The sequence below is a fragment of the Bufo bufo genome, chromosome 10 (assembly GCF_905171765.1).
Source record: "Bufo bufo chromosome 10, aBufBuf1.1, whole genome shotgun sequence".
Lineage (NCBI taxonomy): Eukaryota > Metazoa > Chordata > Amphibia > Anura > Bufonidae > Bufo > Bufo bufo.
In genome coordinates, this window is record NC_053398.1 from 5,233,227 (window position 1) to 5,254,623 (window position 21,397).

Below are 21,397 nucleotides of genomic sequence, written 5' to 3' on the forward strand. Positions count from 1 at the left end.
AGGACAGCGGTGGAACAAGCACGTCTGTAAGGGCCAGTTCACACAGGAATGCAACCAGCCTGTAATTAGCGCAGATCAATCAGACAGCAAGCCAGACCGTGCTCCCTTACCTGCTGCAGTCATTGCTGGAGTGTTCCGATAACGTATGTACACAGTGACTGCACCAGCAGAATAGTGAGTCCAGCTCTGGAGTATAATACAGGCTGTAACTCAGGATCAGTACAGGATAAGTAATGTATGTGCACAGTGACTGCACCAGCAGAATAGTGAGTGCAGCTCTGGAGTATAATACAGGATGTAACTCCGGATCAGTACAGGATAAGTAATGTATGTACAAAGTGACTGCACCAGCAGAATAGTGAGTCCAGCTCTGGAGTATAATACAGGCTGTAACTCAGGATCAGTACAGGATAAGTAATGTATGTGCACAGTGACTGCACCAGCAGAATAGTGAGTGCAGCTCTGGAGTATAATACAGGATGTAACTCAGGATCTGTACAGGATAAGTAATGTATGTACACAGTGACTGCACCAGCAGACTAGTGAGTCCAGCTCTGGAGTATAATACAGGATGTAACTCAGGATCAGTACAGGATAAGTAATGTGTGTACACAGTGACTGCACCAGCAGAATAGTGAGTCCAGCTCTGGAGTATAATACAGGATGTAACTCAGGATCAGTACAGGATAAGTAATGTATGTACACAGTGACTCCACCAGCAGAATAGTGAGTGCAGCTCTGGAGTATAATACAGGATGTAACTCAGGATCAGTACAGGATAAGTCATGTATGTACACATAGCTGCACCAGCAGAATAGTGAGTGCAGCTCTGGAGTATAATACAGGATGTAACTCAGGATCAGTACAGGATAAGTAATGTATGTACACAGAGACTGCACCAGCAGAATAGTGAGTGCAGCTCTGGAGTATAATACAGGATGTAACTCAGGATCAGTACAGGATAAGTAATGTATGTACACAGTGACTGCACCAGCAGAATAGTGAGTGCAGCTCTGGAGTATAATACAGGATGTAACTCAGGATCAGTACAGGATAAGTAATGTATGTACACAGTGACTGTACCAGCAGAATAGTGAGTGCAGCTCTGGAGTATAATACAGGATGTAACTCAGGATCAGTACAGGATAAGTAATGTATGTACACAGTGACTGCACCAGCAGAATTGAGAGTGCAGCTCTGGAGGATAATACAGGATGTAACTCAGGATCAGTACAGGATAAGTAATGTATGTACACAGTGACTGCACCAGCAGAATAGTGAGTGCAGCTCTGGAGTATAATACAGGATGTAACTCAGAATCAGTACAGGATAAGTAATGTATGTACACAGTGACTGCACCAGCAGAATAGTGAGTGCAGCTCTGGAGTATAATACAGGATGTAACTCAGGATCAGTACAGGATAAGTAATGTATGTACACACTGACTCCACCAGCAGAATAGTGAGTGCAGCTCTGGAGTATAATACAGGATGTACCTCAGGATCAGTACAGGATAAGTAATGTATTTACACAGTGACTGCACCAGCAGAATAGAGAGTGCAGCTCTGGAGTATAATACAGGATGTAACTCAGGATCAGTACAGGATAAGTAATGTATGTACACAGTGACTGCACCAGCAGAATAGTGAGTGCAGCTCTGGAGTATAATACAGGATGTAACTCAGGATCAGTAATGTATGTACACAGTGACTGCACCAGCAGATTATCAAATATATAGAAGTAATGTGAAATTGATTAAAGGCTATGTACACATGAAGCAATTTTCTTGTGATTTCTTTTAACTTATTTTTGGCTAAAATTCATATTTTTAATTGGCCTTTATTATAAATATTAAGCCATTCTATCACAAAGGGTTAACTGTGTGACTGGTACTCTCACTTTGTGCCAGTCATCTAATAAACCTTATTTGTAAACTAAATAATGTCATAAAGACTTATTTAAGCCACATTCTTATCAGTAAGATAAGGACAGAGCGTTTATAATGTGAGAGAGCAGAGATAAGGAGCCCGTCTGCTCCTCCGATGACGGAAAAGACAAAGAATTCACAGGCAGCTAGTAGAGCATCTGAGCTCTGTACAAAGAAAAGGACTCGATATTGTTAATAAAAAACAATTGAAAAAGTGATTTTACGGTAACTCAAAATAAGTATAATGCAATAATAAAAAAATTGCCCCCAAAGGTGTGTGTACATAGCCTTTAACTTTTAGCTGCTTAAAATGTAGGCATTTCCTATTTATCTACAGTATCTCATCTCTCTCTCTCTCATCTACAGTGCATTTGGAAAGTCTAAGGCCTCTTTGACATGGGCGAGTTTTCCGCGCGGTTGCATTGAGTGAGGTGAACGCATTGCACCCGCACTGAATCCGGACCCATTCATTTTAATGGGGCTGTGCACATTAGCAGTGATTTTCACTCATCACTTGTGCATTGCGTGAAAATCGCAGCATGTTCTATATTGTGCGTTTTTCCCTCAATACAGGCCCCATAGAAGTGAATGGGGCTGCGTGAAAATCGCAAGTATCCGCAAGCAAGTGTGAATGCGGTGCGATTTTCACGCATGGTTGCTAGGTGGCGATCGGGATGGGGACCCGATCTTTATTATTTTCCCTTATAACATGGTTATAAGGGAAAATAATAGCATTCTGAATACAGAATGCATAGTACAGGGGGGGTTAAAAAAAAAAACGTTAAAATTAAACTCACCTTATCCACTTGTTTGCGCAGCCCGGCTCATCTTCTTTCTTCTTCTTTGAGGACCTGGGAGGAAAAGGACCTTTGGTGGCGTCACTGCGCTCATCACATGGTCCATCACATGATCCATCACCATCGTGATGGACCATGTGATGAGCGCAGTGACGTCACCAAAGGTCCTTTTCCTCCCAGGTCCTCAAAGAAGAAGAAAGACGACGAGCCGGGATGCGCAAACAAGTGGATGAGGTGAGTTTAATTTAATTTTATTATTTTTTTAACCCCTGCATCCCTAATTTACTATGCATTCTGTATTAAGAATGCTATTATTTTCTCTTATAACCATGTTATAAGGGAAAATAATAAAATCTACACAACACCTAACCCAAACCTGAACTTCTGTGAAGAAGTCCGGGTTCGGGTCTGGGTACCAAACATGCCGATTTTTCTCACGCGTGTGCAAAATGCATTAAAACGCTTTGCACTCGCGCGGAAATATTGCGCACCCGCAACGCCCGTGTGAAAGAGGCCTAACTGTAATGAAAGTGAGAACAGTAGGTTCAAATGGAAAAACACATGGACATATGTCCAGAGTAAAGGGTCTGAAGACTTAAGTCTTTGGCCCCTTTACTAAGGACTTAGCAGAGGCCCCTTTGGCAGTGATTCCAGCCTCCAGTCTTCTTGGGGATGAGGCCACAAGGTTTGCACGTGGATTTAGGGATTTTCAGCCGTTCTTCTTTGCAGATCCTCTCCAGCTCTGTCGGGTTGGATGGGAGCCGTCGGTGGACAGCATTTTCAGGTCTCTCCAGAGATGTTCCATTGGGTTAAGGGCTCTGGACGGGCCCCTTAAGGACTTTCCCAGAGTTGTCCCTAACCCTCTCTTGTGTTGACCTGACCGTGTGCTTAGGGTCATTGCCTTGAAGGAAGGTTCGGCCCAGTCTGAGGTTCAGAGCTCTGGATCAGGTTTTCACTAAGAATATCTCTGGACTTTGCTCAAGTTCAGCTTTCCCTCCACCCTGACCGGTCTCCATGTTCCCCAAGACATGATGCTGTGAACCCCATGCTTCACTGTATTGATGTTATTGGGCAGATGATGAGCGGCGTCTGGTTTTCTCCAGACATTACCGAGGAGAGGTTTCTTTCTGGCTTCTATGCCTTAAAGCCCAGATTGGTGGAGGCTGCAGTGATGGCTGACCTTCTGGAAGTTTCTCCCACACAATCCTGTCTCTGAGCTCTACAGGCAGTTCTCTCCTCCTCATGGCTTGGTTTCTGCTTTGATCTGCATGGTCAGCTGTGAGATCTTGGCCGTGTCTTTCTAAATCATGTCCAGTCTACTGAATTTACCACAGGTGACTCCAATCAAGTGGAGAAACATCTCAGAGAAGATCCAGAGAAATGAGAGGCTCCAGAGCCAAATGTCAATCGTTATTGAAAGGGGGCTAAATACTTATATCCTGAGTGCAGGGGCCGAAGACTTATGTCTAGGCCAAATTTAAGTTTTCTTTTTTTTACTAAATTTGCTAAATGCACAGGAGCAGTGGGGGCATGATCTCAAGCAGGTCACCAGTATGAGGAGCCCTCATTAGAAGGTACACTTGACTGGGGACTTCTCAGCAGAATGATATGTTTTGCTTTAATATCTCAGACCATGTTCACATCCACCAAAGCTTTTTAGAAGACCCACAGCTGAAGACCAGAATGTGAATGGTGCAGATCCACAGCTGCTGTGTGCTGCGGATTCTGAAAAGTCAGCACTCAATCCTGAGCATGTGAACATGGCCCTAGTGCTGATGTGCTGAGCGGAGCTGTACTTTACTCTGCATTCAGTGGAGGTGAAATCCAGCAGGGAATGAAAAACCCAGACGTCTGGCGGCGTGAATTGGCTGCCACACACTCCCAGTTACTAGAAACACATCGCTCCTGCTGCCTTCTTTTCTCTCAAGAAAAGCACAAATGTTATTTGCTTTCTTGTAAGTTGTGTGTAAATCTGTGCAGTAATGGGGATATCATGTAGCAGACTGTGGTGCACTTCTTGGTGAGGACAGAACATGGCTCCGTGCACTTACCTACTGCTTGCTTCAGCGGGAAATATCTGAAAAGCATCCTCTGAGCGGCTCTCGGCCGTCACCAAGGTTTCTTTATCCATTTTTCATTCTTCTTTTCGTAACTTCATTCAATTTATAGTGAAACCAAATTATAGCTGGAGTTTCATTTGACAAAGGGCAGCCTATAAAGGTGGTAAAGCCATTGGTTACATGTTAGGGGGCAGATACTTGTTCACATGGCCGTTAGAAAATGTTCTTTCCAATGTTTCCCCATTAATCCGGTTCCTTACAATTTGGTAAAGGAATGAACATCTATGTACAGTACAGACCAAAAGTTTGGACACACCTTCTCATTCAAAGAGTTTTCTTTATTTTCATGACTATGAAGGCATCAAAACTATGAATTAACACATGTGGAATTATATACATAACAAACAAGTGTGAAACAACTGAAAATATGTCATATTCTAGGTTCTTCAAAGTAGCCACCTTTTGCTTTGATTACTGCTTTGCACACTCTTGGCATTCTCTTGATGAGCTTCAAGAGGTAGTCCCCTGAAATGGTTTTCACTTCACAGGTGTGCCCTGTCAGGTTTAATAAGTGGGATTTCTTGCCTTATAAATGGGGTTGGGACCATCAGTGGCGTTGAGGAGAAGTCAGGTGGATACACAGCTGATAGTCCTACGGAATAGACTGTTAGAATTTGTATTATGGCAAGAAAAAAGCAGCTAAGTAAAGAAAAACGAGTGGCCATCATTACTTTAAGAAATGAAGGTCAGTCAGTCAGCCGAAAAATTGGGAAAACTTTAAAAGTAAGGGCTATTTGACCATGAAGGAGAGTGATGGGGTGCTGCGCCAGATGACCTGGCCTCCACAGTCACCGGACCTGAACCCAATCGAGATGGTTTGGGGTGAGCTGGACCGCAGAGTGAAGGCAAAAGGGCCAACAAGTGCTAAGCATCTCTGGGAACTCCTTCAAGACTGTTGGAAGACCATTTCAGGGGACTACCTCTTGAAGTTCATCAAGAGAATGCCAAGAGTGTGCAAAGCAGTAATCAAAGCAAAAGGTGGCTACTTTGAAGAACCTAGAATATGACATATTTTCAGTTGTTTCACACTTGTTCGTTATGTATATAATTCCACATGTGTTAATTCATAGTTTTGATGCCTTCAAAGTCATGAAAATAAAGAAAACTCTTTGAATGAGAAGGTGTGTCCAAACTTTTGGTCTGTACTGTATATATATATATTTATATATATATATATATATATATATATATAAAGAATTATTTCTGAAGGGGCATATCCTTTTTGTCAGCACCATGCCTCTCATTTTATAGTATTGGAGGAATGGGAATGTGAGCATTTCTGTAGCAGGGCACGGTATCCGGTCACAGAGGATCAGCTGTGCCGCGGTATACGGCTTATCTTAGGGTATATAAGAGCGCCCTAGAGCTCTGTGCCAATTGGACCTCCTAAAAGTGAAAGTAGTTGCATCCATGTGTGGAAGTATAGGACTGGTGCTCAACCCTAGGGCACATATATTGGAAACAATGCAGATTTCCCACTTTTTGAGTGCAACATGTGCAGCATTTTACAAGCAAAGTGGATGAAATCTAAATCACAGGCTGCAAATAAAACCTTGCAATGCAAAGGTGAAAGCAGCATCCCGACAAAGATGCCACCGCCAAAACTAGCCCACTGTAGGCATTTCCTCAAGGGGCACATATCAGCCAGATCTGCTGCATGTGACCGACCCCTTCAAGAGCAATAAGCATTCTATTACAAGAAGTGGGCAAAAAGAAGAATATTTATATACATATATATTCCAGACATCTCTCCTCCTCCTCATCTCTTAGTGTGCTGAGGCTGCTGTAATCACCGGTCTTCATCAGCCTTCAAGCTTCCTCTTCAGACATAGCTTGCCATTCCCTATTTATCATCTCACTCTCCCACATTTTTCTCCTATTTCTCTCTCAATCCTATCCCCCCCCCCTCTATAGATAAGAAACATGAATTTAAAGGTGCATAGATGGATAGTTTAATAGATGCTTAAAAGATGCATAAATTTGAGAAAAAAATAAGAGGTTAAACTTAAAAAAATCTCCAAACTACCTATTATGCCCACCCCGACCAAGAGGTTGCTCCACAGTCTGTTGCTGCTGCATGTGAAGCTTTGTGAGTGATACACAGTAAGTATTCTGGCATGCTACAATGAGCTCCACATCCTAATATTTCGTACTGCAATGAACAGTGTCTCCAATCGCCTCTTTATTATATTTGAAGATTCCAAACTGAATGGAGAGGTGGCCAAAGCGGCGTTGGCAAATGAAGACTGTCCCCACATAGACCAGACAATAACGCCCGATGAGGGCCTGTCCTTTACGCAGTCTAGCACTCGGGAGAAAGGTCGACCCTACTTTCTCCTTTCACCCGAGGAATTTCCAAGCCCGCCTGATGGAGGAGTAAGAAAGGGTATGTAGATAAGTTTTATCAGAGATCCTGCCATTCACCAGTAGCCCAAGATTGTGCCGTGTCGGTGCAGAGATGGGGCAGAGTACGCCGCATGAACAAGAAGCATCAGTCTTCCCCAGTCTTCCACTGTACAGTTAGTCAGCAGTGTAGGGCTGACCTGTAAAATGCTGCATTAATGGCCCCAGACCTAGCCTGTGCCAATGTTAAAGGGTATCTGTCACCCCGCTTCTGGACTATTGCCGGCAGCTAAGAAGTCCAGACTGCCATTTCTTTTTATTTTCCTACTGCCCCCCATTCCCCACTGTCAGCGTTTAACGTTGCACTGAAATACATCGTCCGGACTGCTAACATGATGGAGAGGACGCCTGTATTTCAGCAGAGGAAGGGGGAAAGTAGGGAAATAAAAACTCGTGATCTGGACTCCTGCACCAGTGGACTAGATAATAGTCCAAGATGGCGGTGACCGATTCTCTACCGATACCAGTATTGTGCCAGTGTAGACCCCTGACTGTTACTGAATAAGACAACATTTAGGGCCGTAGATGGCACGGCTCCAAGTATTAAGTATGGATTCCTAGAAGGTGTCAGGTGCTCATACACGGAGAGGCTTTGCTGGCAATGCCACCCCAGGGGCGAGCATCTCACACACATCACGTATTCGGAGACAACCTCATCTTCGGTGGCTGCTAACTAAGAAGCAATCCTAGGTGGAAAAAAAATAGTCCATTTGGTAAAAATGTTTCTGTCCCCACTTGTCTGCCGTCGTTACCGTTGTCATAATCTGATCCCATTGTCTGCATGCATAGAAAGAAGAAAACGGCTGCATGCTATGTCTGTAAGTGGGTGGTATCACTATGGCAACAGGAGGAATGGATGTGGTGTATGACCCGCTGCAAATACTGCATCCCCATCCCTAAATTCAGAAGCAGATAGCAGCTGTGGTGAAGCCGTGCAGCGTGAAGATGGCCGGGGAGCAGCGTCTCTACAGTCCTGTGAATAAATGGTTTTCCCTCCAAAATGCTGGAAATATTGCCAATGCATGCGGAAGGAAAAGTCAGCCCTGGGGCACAAACGAGGCACTTACATAAGCGATACTAGGAGCGGGCGCTGTAGTGTGTGTGACATCTCCTGTCATCTCTCATCTTCTCATCTCTCCATAGTTTGGCTCCGCTGGATTTTGTTGCCAAGTGATACAACTCTCAGCATGTAACGGTGCATGGGAATCCGCCGGAATGGCTACACTGTTGACTTCATTCTTAGTCCATTCAACTTTATGATCCACTGCTGTACTTTGCATTTCATCTTCCAAACAAAGTTGTTGTTTTTTTTTACAAAGTCCTAGCTAGCATTACTGGGTAGAGCGCCCTCCGGTGTCTGCACATCGCCTCTCGCCCATTCATCCCGTAGCATGGATCAGTAGCAGAGAATGGTCTAACCAGCTTTGTAATCATTAACGTGCTCCCGTTTCCAGCAGTAGCACAGCGGCGCCACTGATAAGCTGCGGCAAAATGTCAGAGAGCTGCTGGCGGGCCATATGCTGCATGACCGGGGACACAGGACACGGGGGATGCATCACGTATCATAGTGTCTTGCTAGTTTGATGCTTTTCTCTCGGCTAACGTCGGATCTCACTGGCTGCGGAGACAATGGAAGAATCGTTATTTCTCAGGATATTCTTTGAGCCATAGGAGCCCTGCAGGAGTCCGCGCCAGTAGGATGGTTTCATGCATGGGCACCTATTACAGTAGAAAGCAATATTCAGCTGCATGGAAATGATGATTAAGGTCCATTGGAGAAGAAAATGGCTGCCTCTGCATGTAGCTCTTCGACATTTCTTTCCATTTCTCGTTACCGACCAGCTCGAATGAAAAGACCATGGAGGAGTCTTAAGTCTTCATTGTATTCTTTACAGGCATGTTTTTGCAAAGAGCATCGTGTCACTGCTAAATATGCAAACAGAGGCAGCCATACTGATGATGTGCAGGAAAGAAGCGCCGCCGCGTTCTACTCCCCCGGACAGAACCTCTGCCTATGGACAAGCAGATCCGCCTCGGGTGATGTAAACCTAGAGCGCCGCCAAAATGTAAAACTCTCTAGGAATCTATTGATTTATTTAGCATGAATTGCATGATGTAAAAAAGACGCAGAGGATTCTGCTCAGAGGTCAAATGCATATACTTTCTTTTCCATCCATTATGTAGCAGACTGGAACCAGTTTAAACTGTACATTGCTCTGACTTTTTATACACGGCTCTTAACAAGAAGTGTGCTCTGGCCGCCATCGGTCACATTGACCAGGTCCACACATGCTATACCATCGCTACACGGACAGCAACAACTTTGACTTGTGTATAGTCGGATTTTATTTTCCTGTTTTTATTGGCATGCTTGTGAACATGGAGCCTATATCCAACCTGATAACATGTGGCCTGCGGGGACTGTCGTGTACGTTATCAGTGTGTAAAGGAAACATGGCGGTAATCCCGAAAAGATTGTCCTTATTAAATAATCCGCACGGATTTCAAACATGAAATGTGTTCATTTTAATGCTGGGACTTGCAGTATAAAATCCGGAAACATTTGTCAAAGTAATGACAGACCTGCATTGTATGCAAACTCATATGTTTGGGCAAAGATGCATGCAAAATGTTATGCAAAAGCAAACGTGCATGAAATAAATTTTGTATAGTAGTTTCTACTGCCTGCTCTATAGACAGCCATGTGTCAGCACGCCACTAACCATTGCGGTTACTTACATGATTTTGCAATGTGTCATTTACTTGGAACTACATGCTGCAGGTTTCATTCTGCAAAATGATATAAAGAGTGAAGATTTATTGCAGAACCGCTAAGAAAAGCAAAGCTGGAATGTTGCTGAAATTCTCCACATTGGTAAGAAGCAGGAAAAGTTCTCCTTTTTTTGGTAACTGATGGGTTAATAGATGGAACAATGTTTTATGATTGCTCTCCAGTATCAGTGCACTATGTGCACTGCGTATAGTATAGTGCCTATGTCAACTATGTGCACTGCATATAACACCTATGTCAACTCTCGGCACTGCGTATAGCGCCTATGTGCACTGCGTATAGTGCCTATATCAACTATGTGCACTGTATATAGCGCTTATATCAACTCTCTGCACTGTATATAGCGCCTATGTCAACTCTGCACTGCGTATAGCGTCTATGTGCACTGCGTATAGTGCCTATGTCAACTACAGGGAGTGCAGAATTATTAGGCAAGTTGTATTTTTGAGGATTAATTTTATTATTGAACAACAACCATGTTCTCAATGAACCCAAAAAACTCATTAATATCAAAGCTGAATATTTTTGGAAGTAGTTTTTAGTTTGTTTTTAGTTTTAGCTATTTTAGGGGGATATCTGTGTGTGCAGGTGACTATTACTGTGCATAATTATTAGGCAACTTAACAAAAAACAAATATATACCCATTTCAATTATTTATTTTTACCAGTGAAACCAATATAACATCTCAACATTCACAAATATACATTTCTGACATTCAAAAACAAAAACAAATCAGTGACCAATATAGCCACCTTTCTTTGCAAGGACACTCAAAAGCCTGCCATCCATGGATTCTGTCAGTGTTTTGATCTGTTCACCATCAACATTGCGTGCAGCAGCAACCACAGCCTCCCAGACACTGTTCAGAGAGGTGTACTGTTTTCCCTCCTTGTAAATCTCACATTTGATGATGGACCACAGGTTCTCAATGGGGTTCAGATCAGGTGAACAAGGAGGCCATGTCAATAGATTTTCTTCTTTTATACCCTTTCTTGCCAGCCACGCTGTGGAGTACTTGGACGCGTGTGATGGAGCATTGTCCTGCATGAAAATCATGTTTTTCTTGAAGGATGCAGACTTCTTCCTGTACCACTGCTTGAAGAAGGTGTCTTCCAGAAACTGGCAGTAGGACTGGGAGTTGAGCTTGACTCCATCCTCAACCCGAAAAGGCCCCACAAGCTCATCTTTGATGATACCAGCCCAAACCAGTACTCCACCTCCACCTTGCTGGCGTCTGAGTCGGACTGGAGCTCTCTGCCCTTTACCAATCCAGCCACGGGCCCATCCATCTGGCCCATCAAGACTCACTCTCATTTCATCAGTCCATAAAACCTTAGAAAAATCAGTCTTGAGATATTTCTTGGCCCAGTCTTGACGTTTCAGCTTGTGTGTCTTGTTCAGTGGTGGTCGTCTTTCAGCCTTTCTTACCTTGGCCATGTCTCTGAGTATTGCACACCTTGTGCTTTTGGGCACTCCAGTGATGTTGCAGCTCTGAAATATGGCCAAACTGGTGGCAAGTGGCATCTTGGCAGCTGCACGCTTGACTTTTCTCAGTTCATGGGCAGTTATTTTGCGCCTTGGTTTTTCCTCACGCTTCTTGCGACCCTGTTGACTATTTTGAATGAAACACTTGATTCTTCGATGATCACGCTTCAGAAGCTTTGCAATTTTAAGAGTGCTGCATCCCTCTGCAAGATATCTCACTATTTTTGACTTTTCTGAGCCTGTCAAGTCCTTCTTTTGACCCATTTTGCCAAAGGAAAGGAAGTTGCCTAATAATTATGCACACCTGATATAGGGTGTTGATGTCATTAGACCACACCCCTTCTCATTACAGAGATGCACATCACCTAATATGCTTAATTGGTAGTAGGCTTTCGAGCCTATACAGCTTGGAGTAAGACAACATGCATAAAGAGGATGATGTGGTCAAAATACTCATTTGCCTAATAATTCTGCACTCCCTGTATGTGCACTGCATATAGTGCTTATGTTAACTCTCTGCACTGCATATAACGCCTATGTCAACTCTGTGCACTGCATATAACACCTATGTCAACTCTCTGCACTGCATATAGCGCCTATGTGCACTGCGTATAGTGCCTATGTCAACTATGTGCACTGTATATAGCGCCTATGTCAACTATGTGCACTGTATATAGCGCCTATGTCAACTATGTGCACTGTATATAGCGCCTATGTGCTCTGCGTATAGTGCCTATGTCAACTATGTGCACTGCATATAGCGCCTATGTCAACTATGTGCACTGTATATAGCACCTATGTCAACTCTCTGCACTGCATATAGCGCCTATGTTAACTCTCTGTACTGCGTATAACGCCTATGTCAACTCTCTGCACTGCATATAACACCTATGTCAACTCTCTGCACTGCATATAGCGCCTATGTGCACTGCGTATAGTGCCTATGTCAACTATGTGCACTGTATATAGCGCCTATGTCAACTCTCTGCACTGCATATAACACCTACAGTACAGACCAAAAGTTTGGACACACCTTTTCATTCAAAGAGTTTTCTTTATTTTCATGACTATGAAGGCATCAAAACTATGAATTAACACATGTGGAATTATATACATAACAAACAAGTGTGAAACAACTGAAAATATGTCATATTCTAGGTTCTTCAAAGTAGCCACCTTTTGCTTTGATTACTGCTTTGCACACTCTTGGCATTCTCTTGATGAGCTTCAAGAGGTAGTCCCCTGAAATGGTCTTCACTTCACAGGTGTGCCCTGTCAGGTTTAATAAGTGGGATTCCTTGCCTTATAAATGGGGTTGGGACCATCAGTTGCGTTGAGGAGAAGTCAGGTGGATACACAGCTGATAGTCCTACTGAATAGACTGTTAGAATTTGTATTATGGCAAGAAAAAAGCAGCTAAGTAAAGAAAAACGAGTGGTCATCATTACTTTAAGAAATGAAGGTCAGTCAGTCAGCCGAAAAATTGGGAAAACTTTGAAAGTAAGGGCTATTTGACCATGAAGGAGAGTGATGGGGTGCTGCGCCAGATGACCTGGCCTCCACAGTCACCAGACCTGAACCCAATCGAGATGGTTTGGGGTGAGCTGGACCGCAGAGTGAAGGCAAAAGGGCCAACAAGTGCTAAGCATCTCTGGGAACTCCTTCAAGACTGTTGGAAGACCATTTCAGGGGACTACCTCTGGAAGCTCATCAAGAGATTGCCAAGAGTGTGCAAAGCAGTAATCAAAGCAAAAGGTGGCTACTTTGAAGAACCTAGAATATTACATATTTTCAGTTGTTTCACACTTGTTTGTTATGTATATAATTCCACATGTGTTAATTCATAGTTTTGATGCCTTCATAGTCATGAAAATAAAGAAAACTCTTTGAATGAGAAGGTGTGTCCAAACTTTTGGTCTGTACTGCATGTCAACTCTCTGCACTGCATATAGCGCCTATGTCAACTCTCTGCATTGCATATAGCGCCTATGTGCACTGCGTATAACGCCTATGTCAACTATGTGCACTGTATATAGCGCCTATGTCAATTCTGCACTGCGTATAGCGCCTATGTCAACTCTGTGCACTGCGTATAGCGCCTATGTCAACTCTGTGCACTGTATAGCGTCTATGTCAACTATGTGCAGTGTATAGCGCCTGTGTAAACTATGTGCTCTGCTTATAGAGCCTATTTAAACACTGTGCACTGCATACAGGGCCTATATCAACTATGTGCACACTGTATAGCACTTAAATCAACTATGTGCACTGCATATAGCGCTTATATCAACTATGTGCACTGCGTATAGCGCTTATGTCAACTCTGTACATTGCATACAGCGCCTATATCAACTATGTGCACTGCGTATAGCGCCTATGTCAACTATGTGCACTGCATATAGCGCTTATATCAACTATGTGCACACTGTATAGCACTTAAATCAACTATGTGCACTGCATATAGCGCTTTTATCAACTATGTGCATTGCATATAGCGCCTATGTCAACTATGTGCACTGCATATAGCGCTTATATCAACTATGTGCACTGCATATAGCGCTTTTATCAACTATGTGCATTGCATATAGCGCCTATGTCAACTATGTGCACTGCGTATAGCTCTTATGTCAACTTTCTGCACTGTGTATAGCGCCTATGTCAACTCTGTGCACTGTGCATTGCGCCTGTGTAAACTATGTGCACTGCTTATAGAGCCTATTTAAACTCTGTACATTGTATACAGCGCCTATATCAACTATGTGCACTGCGCATCACCTTGTTAGAGTAGCTTTCTCTACTGAAAATAAGTTGTCGAGGATCAAGTCATTCTCCAGCTGGGGGACATCAAGCACACACAGGGTTGGTGTACAATAGAGTCCGGGGTTCCCCTTTATTTATACATAAAGACACAAACACAAAGCCAATCCCATGTTTATGGTATAGAGCACTGAGCCAATCAGATGGTTATGGTATAGAGCACTGAGCCAATCAGAGGTTTATGGTATAGAGCACTGAGCCAATCAGATGTTTATTGTATAGAGCACTGAGCCAATCAGATGTTTATGGTATAGAGCACTGAGCCAATCAGAGGTTTATGGTATAGAGCACTGAGCCAATCAGAGGTTTATGGTATAGAGCACTGAGCCAATCAGAGGTTTATGGTATAGAGCACTGAGCCAATCAGAGGTTTATGGTATAGAGCACTGACCAATCAGAGGTTTATGGTATAGAGCACTGAGCCAATCAGAGGTTTATTGTATAGAGCACTGAGCCAATCAGAGGTTTATGGTATAGAGCACTGAGCCAATCAGAGGTTTATGGTATAGAGCACTGAGCCAATCAGATGTTTATGGTATAGAGCACTGAGCCAATCAGAGGTTTATGGTATAGAGCACTGAGCCAATCAGATGTTTATGGTATAGAGCACTGAGCCAATCAGAGGTTTATGGTATAGAGCACTGAGCCAATCAGAGGTTTATTGTATAGAGCACTGAGCCAATCAGAGGTTTATGGTATAGAGCACTGAGCCAATCAGATGTTTATTGTATAGAGCACTGAGCCAATCAGAGGTTTATTGTATAGAGCACTGAGCCAATCAGATGTTTATTGTATAGAGCACTGAGCCAATCAGATGTTTATGGTATAGAGCACTGACCAATCAGAGGTTTATGGTATAGAGCACTGAGCCAATCAGAGGTTTATGGTATAGGACACTGAGCCAATCAGAGGTTTATGGTATAGAGCACTGAGCCAATCAGAGGTTTATGGTATAGAGCACTGAGCCAATCAGAGGTTTATTGTATAGAGCACTGAGCCAATCAGAGGTTTATGGTATAGAGCACTGAGCCAATCAGATGTTTATTGTATAGAGCACTGAGCCAATCAGAGGTTTATTGTATAGAGCACTGAGCCAATCAGATGTTTATTGTATAGAGCACTGAGCCAATCAGATGTTTATGGTATAGAGCACTGACCAATCAGAGGTTTATGGTATAGAGCACTGAGCCAATCAGAGGTTTATGGTATAGGACACTGAGCCAATCAGAGGTTTATGGTATAGAGCACTGAGCCAATCAGAGGTTTATGGTATAGAGCACTGAGCCAATCAGAGGTTTATTGTATAGAGCACTGAGCCAATCAGAGGTTTATGGTATAGAGCACTGAGCCAATCAGATGTTTATTGTATAGAGCACTGAGCCAATCAGAGGTTTATTGTATAGAGCACTGAGCCAATCAGATGTTTATGGTATAGAGCACTGAGCCAATCAGAGGTTTATGGTATAGAGCACTGAGCCAATCAGATGTTTATGGTATAGAGCACTGAGCCAATCAGAGGTTTATGGTATAGAGCACTGAGCCAATCAGAGGTTTATGGTATAGAGCACTGAGCCAATCAGATGTTTATGGTATAGAGCACTGAGCCAATCAGATGTTTATGGTATATATAGAGCACTGAGCCAATCAGATGTTTATGGTATAGAGCACTGAGCCAAGCAGATGTTTATGGTATAGAGCACTGAGCCAATCAGAGGTTTATGGTATAGAGCACTGAGCCAATCAGATGTTTATGGTATAGAGCACTGAGCCAATCAGATGTTTATGGTATAGAGCACTGAGCCAATCAGAGGTTTATGGTATAGAGCACTGAGCCAATCAGAGGTTTATGGTATAGAGCACTGAGCCAATCAGAGGTTTATGGTATAGAGCACTGAGCCAATCAGATGTTTATGGTGTAGAGCACTGAGCCAATCAGAGGTTTATGGTATAGAGCACTGAGCCAATCAGAGGTTTATGGTATAGAGCACTGAGCCAATCAGAGGTTTATGGTATAGAGCACTGAGCCAATCAGAGGTTTATGGTATAGAGCACTGAGCCAATCAGAGGTTTATGGTATAGAGCACTGAGCCAATCACAGGTTTATGGTATAGAGCACTGAGCCAATCAGATGTTTATTGTATAGAGCACTGAGCCAATCAGAGGTTTATGGTATAGAGCACTGAGCCAATCAGATTAGAAGAAACAGTACATGATAGCCTCATGTCAGCACGGAGCAGGTTACGGTGGATTGTGTGGACAGGGGCTGCTGGGTCTTAGACACTGGCAACCAAAACAAATCTTGTGGCCGACCGACCCCTTTCCACACCTTGTATTGGAATGTCCTTACAAAGTTTGGAAAAGTTTGTTTAAAGACAAGATGGAGTCGGTTACATTAACAATTGCCCTCTTTTTGACAAACTCCTAAGACGTTCTATCTGTTCCTTATCCTGTCCCTTCATCTGTGTTACTCTACCCGTATGATCCCAGCATACAAACCTAGAATGTGTCGGCAGATAAGAACCATTTGGCCCATCTAGTCTGCCCAATATACTGAATACTATGGATAGCCCCTGGCCCTATCTTATATGAAGGATGGCCTTGTGCCTATCCCATGCATGCTTAACCTCCTTCACTGTATTTGCAGTGAAGGTGGGACTCTGGGACCTCTGAAACTGAAACCTTACCCTGCACTAGTTATCCCTAATTCTCTCTACCACTAACTGGGCGATGATAATGAGGGGTAATAGACACAAATATCTATAATGTTTGGGTACCATCCGTCACACACCGGGGATGATAGGTTGAGTGTGTTGTAGCCCGTCCAGACCTGTTTTTGTGTAGTTATTTATGGGCCTTGAGGAAAAGGCATGGACATGATTAGGTGAGGTCAATTCTCAAAACACATCTATAACACAAGTAAATGAATAAAATAAAAATACACAACATAAATGTCCCCATCAACAAGTTACGGAGAAGATTAACTTGGAAGGGAGTGAGGTTTGAGAACCCTGTGTTATAAACAATGGTTGTGAAACCACTGAGCCATCTAACCGGCTATTCCTGAGGGCACAGTCCTGGTTTTCACCCTTTAACCCTTGGTGTTCGCTGCAGGGGAGCTAACAGGTCGCGACCTCTTGGAATAGTCCCAGTTTAGTTGGCAGCTGACTCACAGAGGTCAGAGACACCTATGTCAGAGCAACAGGCAAAGCACACAAACATAACCAGGCTGAGGTCCGGCAGGCAGAGTACATACTATCCAAGGAACAGACCCAGGGAATATGGGACTAGGTCAGAATCCAGGCAAAAGGTAGACAAACAGATCAGGGTCACAAGCAAAAGTCCAGACAGACAGACTGGGTACAGAGACAGACAAACGGATATAGCTCTTTTACATGGTCAGGTAGATCAGAGTGACCTGGAAGATCTATATAGAACTAATGCACAGGACAGGGGTGAGACACACAACAAAGAATACATAGCAGGTCTAATCAGCACCTCGTAGCCTCGCACCAACAAGCAGAACGCGAGAGAGTTAACCCATAGAATGGCACACATATAGAATGTAACATTGGGCATCTGCAGTGGACCCCAAAAAGAACATCATGGGGCTAAGTCTTGTTTTCCTATTGGGGGTGGTTCTTCCTGAGTGGAGGGCAATAGGGAGATGTTCAGTCCAGGGTTTTCTACTCTCTGTCATTGCCTTCTGGATCTTGAGCTTCAGTGTGCTGTTCAATATCTCCACCTTACCACTACTTTGTGGATGATAGGGGGTGTGCAGAGCCTGTTCTGTCCCCAATTCACCTAGTATTTCCTGTCCTTCTGATGGGAAGTATGTACCTCTATCGCTTCATATACCAGAAGAGGAGCTTCTTGGACACGGTCTTTGAATTTATTAATCGCAATCCAGTATATATGTAGGTGATCGGCCCCAGAAAAGTCACACCGTGGACACTTAGAACTATCTCTTAACCCACATTTATTAAGCCATAAGGGCGTAACATATAATCTATGCAAAATATTAAATTGTATCAGTAGGTGATTAAAATTGTGAGATATTAAACTCAAATTCGCAAATATATTTCCCCATCCCTCTAATTGGATCATTGGGCAATCAACTCCCAAGGCCCTTTGTCCTGGTGATTGTATTTTAATAAATAGTGCCTTGAGTAATAATTTTTACAGATGTGCAATCTTAACCCTCTGATATCTATCTCCAAAAGTGATTTATTCTTTACACTAGAAAGTGCCGAACGTAATTGAAAATATCTAAACCAAGACAGACCGTCCATAGTCTCCCTTTGTGCTAACACCGAGAACGGAAGTATCTCTCCATTTTTCACCACTTGTGTAACATAGAAAATATTATTTTTTCGCCAATACTGGTCCCCGGCTATTTTATCTAAAGCCTGTAGTTAAAAATTATGTCAGAGGGGAGTACACTGAAGAGATCCTTTTATTCCCTGCCATCTTCTAATAGTGTCCCATGCCTTGGATAGTAGCTTTGTAGTCTCTCTGTACTCCTGCTCCATATTAATCAATTGCCCCGATTACAATAATGTGAATATGTTGTTATACGGAGATCTCCTCACCAAAGTGGTACACAATACACTTCTCCCATTCATGATATAGCCATAATTGCCCGGCTATAAAATAGCCCTTGAAATAGGGAAGATTCAATCCTCCCTGTTCCAACGGCTTGTATAAGTATTCCAATTTAAGCCTTACCCGCTTTCTTCCGCACAACAAATCATTGATAATTCTCTCGATAATTTTAAAAAAACGTATCCTCTATCCATATAGGTGAATTCCTGAGGCTATAGAGGAGCTGGGGCAAAATCACCATCTTGACCAAGGAGACTCTGTCAGCTTTGGATAAAGGAAGTCGGAGCCATATCCCAATTTTTGACCTCAGTTTAGTTAATAATGTAGTCTTAGATCTTGGGGGATATCATCATGCCCAAATATTGAAAAGAATCAGAAACATTCAACATGCTCAAGGTTCCCTCAGTAGAGAGTAGGAAAGTATGCACTGGTGTTTGACCAGTTTATATCTAGGCCTGAGACCTTGCCCAAAGAGAAAACTATTTGGATGAGTCTTGGAAGTGTTGTATTGGTAAGATCTATAAAAAAAATAAGACATCATCTGCGTGTAAAGAAATGCGGTCCTCCACCCCCTTCAATCTTAGAGTTCTGCCTAACAGCCAGGGCTAGGAGCTCAATATAGATATCAAATAGCAATGGGGAGAAAGGACAGCCTTGACGAGTGCCCCTATTCAAGGCAAAGCTCGTTGTCAAACTCACATTAATATTCAATCTCGCCAGAGGAGATCTATACAACAGTTTGATCATAGCTATAAATCTGTCTCCAAAACCCATCCTACCCCCATCCACTCCATCCTGTCAAAAGTCATGGAGGATGGAGAGAGACCCCCCCCCCCCGGAGACTGAAAGTTCAAAAACAGCTGATGAAGATTATAATGGGTGCCCTTATCTGGAATAAACCCGTTCTGGTCTGGGTGTATGATTGAAGGAATAACCTTAGAGAGCCTTGTAGTCAGGATCCTTGGAAGAAGCTTCACATCAGTATTCAGTAAGGATATTGGTCTATATGACCCGAAATCCAAAGGGTCCTTACCTTTTTTCCATATTAATATTATTACAGCTTCTGTCATTGATTCCGGTAGAGTAGACTGGAGAGAATACCCTCGCTATATCTACGATAGAATTCATATGGAAGTCCAGGAGTTACCGGCGCCTTAAGTGCAGCCTCTACTTCTTGTAGGGAAAAGTCTCCCTCCAGCTACTCCCTTTGAATGGTAAAAGAAATGGCGTCCAGATAGGAGTCCATCATTTCATCCGTAATATTGGTGTCTGCTTTAAATAGCTCAGAGAAATGCTTTAGAAAATCCCCTTTATACCCTCTTGATCTGTAACAATTCTACCATCTGTTAGACGGATGTTACCCATCAGTTTTTTTTTAATCTTGATTGGAAATCACCCTCAGCAAGAGTTTTCCCGGACGACCTGATTCAGTGAAATATTTTTGACCCTTAAAAAAAATAGCCTCTGCTGGGCCTTGTCGAGCAGAAAATCAGAAGATGCTTGACTTGCGTTCTGCATGGCTTTTCTATTTTCTTCTATCTTGTTCCTAGAAAAGTGATTCATAGCTGATGTCGCTGCTTCTTTTAAAGCTTCTCCTTAATACTGTACCCTTTCCTTAAATTGGAGATGTTACTAACAAAACCCCCTCATAAAGGCCTTGAATGCATCCCATACTACTTGGGTTTTAACTGAATTGTAGTTAATTTTTTCCCCAAAACGCACAATTTCCTGTTGTATTAATTCATGATTATCCATTACCGACATCCAGTAAGGATTTAATCTGAATGGGGATCTTACCATATCTTTATCATAAGCAAAGCATAGCTCAAGGGAGAGAGGTACATGGTCCGAGAGAGACCTGGCCTCATATTTCATCTGTTTTACGTAACTCATATATTTTTCATTTATTAAGGACAGATCTATCCTAGATTTTCCAGATTTGCTTACGCAAGAATAGACTCTTCTCCCTCGCCCTAAGCATCCCCAAACGTCCCCAAAGCCGGATTCCTGACAAAACTGTGCTAAGGGCGACCCCTGGGCAAAGGTATGGCAGCCCCCCATGGAGATCCTATCTGTAGTGGGATTAATGACACAAAGTCCCCAATAACAAACGAGAGACATTCAGGTACATATAAGGAAAAAGAAGGTGGGATATAGACAAAGGCAAAGACATATCTCCCCTGCTTGTCAACAGAGGACGCCTCGCAGACATAATCAATCGCCCTATGAATAAGGACGGTCACTCCTCTGGAATAACTAGTGAAGGTAGAGTGATAATTCTGCAGAGCCCATCCTCTGCCGACACTCCGGGAGGTCTCCTCAGCGAGATGAGTCTCCACCAAGCAGACAATGGCTGGGAGATGTCTCTGTGCCAGATCAAAGACCGCCTGTCTCGTTAATGTATCACCCAGACCCTGAACATTCCAGGTTAAGATTCTACCTGACATTAAATCA

At 43.1% G+C, this 21,397-nt stretch overlaps 1 protein-coding gene across 1 annotated transcript in view; it reads left to right on the forward strand.

Annotated features, from left to right (window-relative positions):
• The window catches only part of KCNC1 (potassium voltage-gated channel subfamily C member 1), a 66,428-nt gene extending 57,251 nt beyond the window's left edge, over positions 1-9,177 (forward strand). The window contains exons 3-4 of the mRNA XM_040409615.1: positions 7,042-7,230; positions 9,143-9,177. Coding sequence (XP_040265549.1) covers positions 7,042-7,230; positions 9,143-9,177 — 224 coding nt within the window. The remainder of the gene's footprint in view (positions 1-7,041; positions 7,231-9,142) is intronic.
• Positions 9,178-21,397: the final 12,220 nt, after the last annotated feature.